Source organism: Diabrotica undecimpunctata, chromosome 1, assembly GCF_040954645.1.
Source record: "Diabrotica undecimpunctata isolate CICGRU chromosome 1, icDiaUnde3, whole genome shotgun sequence".
NCBI lineage: Eukaryota > Metazoa > Arthropoda > Insecta > Coleoptera > Chrysomelidae > Diabrotica > Diabrotica undecimpunctata.
This window is the reverse complement of record NC_092803.1, coordinates 7,415,294-7,422,241: the sequence shown is the minus strand read 5'-3', so window position 1 is coordinate 7,422,241 and position 6,948 is coordinate 7,415,294. Positions and strand designations below refer to the sequence as shown.

Below are 6,948 nucleotides of genomic sequence, written 5' to 3'. Positions count from 1 at the left end.
TTAATTCATCAAGCCCCGAACAGAGAGAAATTTGCCATATTGATCGCCAACCTCAACAGAGAAGGCACTTAGGAAGAGGAGGAATCTGTTTATAATAAACAAATTGCCCTTTCGTTTGATATCAGTTGCGCCTAGAGATTTACGCAGGAAATAAATAAGAATCTTTCCGCGTATGCTGACAAGAGAATTATTTTTAGTATTGATTTCACTTCTCGGCGGATTTCTCACGCGGCCGTAAGAAGCAGTCGATTTCATTATGGAGGTCCGATTTTTATGAGGGGGACTTCGATGTTGGTCAGGGTACGATGAAGTACGTGGAATCCCGCTCAGGATTGGCCTGTTTTTAGTTTTTGTCGCAATTGGGGAATTGGGCACGTAGCCCGTAAGAAAGGTGGGAAAATCGATAATGTAGTGCAGTACTATTAATAAAGTACAACAGTTAATCCAAGATAAAATAGACCATAACACTGTGGCTCTTATTAAAAACCTATATTCATAGGCATCAAATGTCGTCGATCAAAATAGACTATTGCCTGCAAAAGAAATGTCAATAAAAAGAGGAGTTCGCCAAGGATGTGTACTTTTTCCACTATTATTCATTATATAAAAGTATGAAAACATTCCTTATAAACTCTAGTTTATCATATCCGATACCGATTTGTAAAGACATTAATTTTCTTTCCATATTTTTAAAGGGAGTGAAAACATGGACTCTTGGAATTACAATTATGAGTCAGATAAAACTCTTTGGTACGTAGGTTTTTCGAAGGATGCTGAAGATCCCTTGGACAGAGCAGGTGGCCAACAATGAGATGCTGACAAGGATGGCAATTGAAAGGGAGCTCCTTTTTATTGGAAAAAACAGAAAAAGGAGTTATCTAGGCTAACTTTATAGGAAAGAGGTCCAGGAAGAAGGAAATGCTCGTGGGTGAAGAGTGTCAGAGACTAGAAAGAAATGGACACCCAGATCACTCTTTCTGCTATATACAGGAAGTACGCTTATTGGTCTGTTAATGAGTCTCCTACTTATGAGAACACCTTCTTCTTCTTCTTTTTATATAGACATAACTCTGTTTTTTAATGTGCCTCCAGTAAGTTGTCGTTCCATCGTTTTCGTGGTCTTCCTATTGGGAACCGTCTTTACTACTCTATTTGTTGTCATTCGGCTTATATGATCGTTCCATTCTACTCTTCTATTTCTTACTCAGTTTTTGATGTTCTCCACCTTGCATCTACGTAGTATATCTGTACTTCTAGCTCTGACCCATAGTGTCTTACTATCAATTTTTCAAAGTGTTTTCATCTCTGCTCTTTCTAACATCCTTTTTGTCCTCTCTGTGTCAGGTCTTGTTTCTGCCGCGTATGTCATTGGTCTGATGACTGTTTTGTAAATTTTGCCTTTCGTTTCTTTCCCGATATTTTTATTTCTCTATATTGTTTCATTCAGGCAGCCTGCGGCTCTGTTTGCTCTATTCACTTGATCTTCCACTTGAGTTTAGAGCTTTCAGTAGCTAGATAATGTGATGCCTAGATATTTAAACTCCATTACTTGTTCTAAGATCTGACCTTCCAGATCCAATTTACATCTTAGTAAATTTGCTATTGTAACCATGCATTTTGTATTTTTTGGGAAAATTAACATGTTAAATTTTCTGGCAGTTATATTAAATTGGTGCAGCATACGTTGTAAATCATCTTCACTTTGAGAGAGTAGTATTTCTTCGTCTGCATAGCAGATTATTTGAATTTGTTTTTCTCCCATTTTGTATCCTTTTTTAGTTCTTACTTTTTTTATTATTTCATGCATAATCAGGTTGAACAATAAAGGACTCAGGGAATCTCCCTGTCTTATCCCAGTGCCAGCTTCAATAGGGTCGGTTAGTTCTTCTTCTACTTTTTAGTAGTAAAGTAGAAAAAAAAGTATGAGAACACCTGTAGATGTTTATTAATTGGTGCTTATACAATCAAATTTGACAGTTGTTACAGAGAACTGTAACTATAAAATACTTTGTGAATGTAACAATTTTTAAGTGGGAGAAATCTCAAGATGACTAAGTGTTTAGATAAATAGACATGAATCACACGTCAAAAACAGGGACTTTGACAGATACAAGATATGCAAAAATGTTTGGGACAATGAACAGAATCCAATGGAAAGATGCATCATATGTTTCATTCAAACTCATTAAAGAAACAGACGACAACAATCAATGAAGCAGACCTCATATATTACTTAATGAAGAAAAATGTGTAGCAAACCCATCAACAGAATGTAGCCAGACTCTGGTAACCAATACTAAATGAAGAAGTTAGCAATAAAATCCAACAATAATGGATTAAAAGAAGGTCATACACAACTAACCACTATAACTCTCAAAAAATCAGAACTTAATATCGATCCGAGAATAAAATCGTCACACTCATAATTTAAACTCAAAAACATGACTTTTTGCCTACCATATCGAGGCCAATAAGTCAACTACTGTCAAATTTAATGCTACAACCGAAAGTATATACCCCCCTCCCCCAAAGTATATATTTTTTTATGTACTTCTATATTCTTTGGTCTATGCTACAGCCCCAAATTAATATGCACCTACAGGTTAAAATCACTTTTATTTATAATAATCTTTTTTGAAAATGATTTCTGAATGGACAATCAATTTATCTACGCAAACAAATGTAATTTTTCTTACAATTAATTGTGGCTTCATCCCATATAAATATATTAGTTAACATATTCAGCAGTTCTATTTTTTAATTAGAACTGACACTAATTCAGGAAGAAGAGCTACTCTAACCTGTAGAATGTCTGTAGGCACTGTATGTAATATTATGTCCCTCTTTTCCACAACCTCTAAAAACACTCATTAGGTATATCTAATTAATTTAAAGTTCACCTGTTATGAAAACTTAACAAAGTATACTTTGTTTTTAACCTGAATACAAGTAAAGCTTTAATATTAGCAGAATCCCCAGGGGGAATTTTACAGAAAAATTTTCACTGAAGCATTGAATCTACATAGGAATCATGCAAAGGAGTCCTAGCAACAAATAATAATTATACCAGTATATTTAAAAAGAATGAATGAAAGCTCTTAAGAAACTGATTAAAAATTTGATATATTCATAAATTAGTATTCTACATGGCATTTTAATTGATAATTATTGAAGGTCTGACAAAGACTTACACTCAATTTATTTGTCCAGAATTTAAATTTTTTACCTATGACTATTTCTTATATAGTTTCTTGTATTACAATACACTTAATAATTTGTATTATGAGAGGTAATTAAAAACAACCCTGAAACAAATATTAAAGTTTTATTTGGTATATAAATAAATCAGTCTTTATTTTACATATATAACAAAAGCCTGTTAAACAAAGACTACATGACATCTTCATGTATAAAATAATATCTGAGTTGTCAAATAGGAACATCTGAATCTGGTACAACAAATACTATAAGTAATAAATACAAATGCAGAAAACTAAAACAAGATCAGTTGAGACTAATAAGAATCCATATGTATGACAATTTCTGTAACATAACGAACAGTACATGAATATTGCACAAAGTGTTTGAGTGCAGTTAATAGGTAAATTATTTTGCCTTCAAAAAACTTTAACAAACCACTAAAAACCATTCACACTTCCATTTAGTTTTTCTAAACTTACTGAAACATAAATACATTATCAAACATTGTATGTTGTTGAACATCCTGGAAAACACAATCTTAAAATCCCGGACTTGAAAATCATTTACCTCTATAAACATCAAATAGTAACTCTACATACACTAAAAAATTGAATGCCGGTACAGTTGCTGTAATTTATTATATGTTTTTCAATCTATCTCAAGATTCCAGACATTGTATTGAAACACACACAATATGACATAAAGGTAAGTTGTATACAGTTACTTTAAAAGTGTTGTGAAATGCTAAAATACTTCGATAATAATAATGTGATGACTACTCATCAGAATGTAATCAGAAATATAAGCCAATCTCACCAACTACACCTTTAGGACCCCTGATTACATTTAAATCACTCCATATGAATTTAAACATTAACTAGAATAAACTGATCAAGGCAGCATATACAGATAATGTAATAACAACAAACTTTAGATACAAATCTTTACTTCTTTCTTACTAAGGAAACCAAAAACATTCACTAAAATTTGGCACAGAAGCCTTACCTTTTCTCTAGATTCAATTAAAGAAAAGATAAAAACATATCACTATCATTCATGCTGGAAAACACACTATAAAGCATATAACACTCTGAAATTATTTCAAATGATTATACCCAAGACACTCCTCAACTAACTGATACTCTCAACATTGTTTATTGATATAATTCCACAGTAAAAAATACAATCAATAGGTTAAAGAAATAAGTAAAAACCTCAATAATACATCTTCAGTGAAACATACAGATATAGTTAATAAAACAATACTGCCCAAACACAAGTTTTTAATGAAAGAAGAACTAACAATCTGTTCCATTCCTAATTTGAAGAATAAATAACATCCAATGGAATTGAGGTTGATCTGAAAACTATGTGGACCTAGAATATATCAAGTGAAGACACAAATTTGAATAACACTAGTGTAGTAATAATCCTGAGTGATTGATTTAAATAAAAAAAATGTCCTATATGAAATGTGACTAGGACACACTATAATCATGAAGAAATTATTGAAATATAGGATGAAAATCATTACATTTATCTGCTTTCTTTTTCTCTATATCTTTCAACCTTTTCAATTCGCTTTCGTTTCCACTCATTTTAGATCTTGATTCAGTTTTCTATAAATTTTTAAAACTCAAAAAGTACAAAAAGTTTTATTGAGATAAATACCCCCTAGTATAAGCAAAACCCAACACTAATGAGGTAGCACTAACAGTCAAAATTAATATTGCCATGTAAGACACTTCGTCATCAGTAGTTTTCACTTTTTCTTCTATTTTGATGTACTTTGAGCCTTTGGGAAGGTTTGGAAAGTACTGGTCATCTATCCTTTTTATAAGATTAGCCAAATTTGGCCACATCGACAAAACATTCTTTATTTCATTACAAGGAAATGGCACTTTCAATAAGGGCGCAATATAGGAATACACCAGAACATCAATAGTTGTAGGAGAATTGCCATAAAAATAGTCCTCGTTACCTAATCGTGTAGCCAGATTCGACAAACATTCGGTAGCTGCCCTTTGTACATACTCCTTAATGAGGTCAAAATTGGTTTCTGTAGGATATAATGATTCCAGTAAATCAACAGCCCTGTCTCTGAATCTCCTTGTATATATGTAGTTAAAAGGAATGGGAAGACTTCTCATAAACCAAATATTAGTAAGTTCAAAAGTATTTCTTACGTCCGCCCAATAATAAAACTCCAAAAGGGGCCTTAATTTGGATTGAACCAAATTCGTTAACGCCAATGATTCACTAGCTTCTTTCGGCGTTAAATTTCGATCTAAGTTGAAATGCAATGTCTTTAGGTACAACACTATATCACTGAATGTTTTGAACTTTAAATTTTTATGAACAAATGTAGGGGCTGTGTACAAGGTGCAATTTTTTAAATTGTTGAATAACCTAACCTCAACGGGGACGCCAGCGACTGCCGTGTAGAGTATTGATTTTATGCTTTCTGGGTCAATGGATGGAAGTGAAAAGTCGCCGTCGAACACTATTAACTGAAATTTATGCTTCTGCTCCATTCTCTATAGTTTATTATACGTTTTAATAACTATTTACTATAAAATAAATAGAATACCTACAAACTTCGACCATAACATAGTATTTGAAGTTTGACAGAAATGACAGTCAGCGGCAGTGCCGGCAACACGAGCGGATTAGTCATAGGCGGCGCATCGCGCTGAGAAATTTGGTACATTTTTTTGTGATGTATCTTTTTGGATTTACCATTTTAGAAATTATATATTTTTTACCTTCGAAAATTTGAAATTTTTATTAGGTAAGTTTAGTTTATGTTGTCTATCCCGTTTTTCTGTAATTAGGGTCAACGTATATGTGATTGTTTTAGATTTTCGATTTAAAAAAGTGAATAATAAGTACTTGTAGATGTACCGTAATAATAAACTACCTAATACACATTTAGAACTATACTCTGTTTTTTAACCAGGAGGAGTAAACTAAAAAGACAGATTCACACCCAAGAAAGTTACTAGAAAAGTCACCAAATACATCTTCTTTTTTGGGTTTGAATAATAATTTTTCGAATTCACTTCCAATATATATTATTTAGTATTTCTAATTACAATAAAAAAATGTTGGACTGTTATGAAAAAGTTGAAGAATTTTTAGAGTTTATTTATCACATTAAAGAAGAAAATCGTAAAAAGAACGTATACGAAAGCGATATATTCGTGATAAAATGGTATCTAAAATCCAATGGAATTTTACAATACTACTGTTGAAGTCTGCTTATATTCCAATACAAGCTAAAGTAATGTGCTAATAAAATTAGCATTACTTTAGTAAATCTTGATTTTAACAATAACTATTCTGCAAAACTAACCTGTTGCCTGTTTTATTTTTGCTAGCGTGGCTGTTATTTTCATTCCACAATTATCAATTTTGATTTGTTTATTTATATATGTTTATAATGTATAAGCAAATCATGTTTTGTTTCTCATTTGAAGATATATGACCCAAATCTACCCGACATTTTTTAGGTGTAGAGGAATAATTACCACTATACTCTGTTTTTTAACCAGGAGGAGTAAACTAAAAAGACAGATTCACACCCAAGAAAGTTACTAGAAAAGTCACCAAATACATCTTCTTTTTTGGGTTTGAATAATAATTTTTCGAATTCACTTCCAATATATATTATTTAGTATTTCTAATTACAATAAAAAAATGTTGGACTGTTATGAAAAAGTTGAAGAATTTTTAGAGTTTATTTAT

At 31.8% G+C, this 6,948-nt stretch overlaps 1 protein-coding gene across 1 annotated transcript; it reads right to left on the bottom strand.

Moving 5' to 3' along the window:
* Window positions 1-3,306: 3,306 nt before the first annotated feature.
* LOC140444466 (metaxin-1) lies at window positions 3,307-5,845 on the bottom strand. Its single transcript, XM_072536224.1, has one exon. The coding sequence runs from the start codon at window positions 5,733-5,735 to the stop codon at window positions 4,857-4,859; it is 879 nt and encodes a 292-aa protein (XP_072392325.1). The 5' UTR covers window positions 5,736-5,845; the 3' UTR covers window positions 3,307-4,856.
* Window positions 5,846-6,948: the final 1,103 nt, after the last annotated feature.

Excerpts from the sequence above, each read along its gene's own strand:
- LOC140444466 (XM_072536224.1), bottom strand. The coding sequence starts at position 5,735 with ATGGAGCAGAAGCATAAATTTCAGTTAATAGTGTTCGACGGCGACTTT.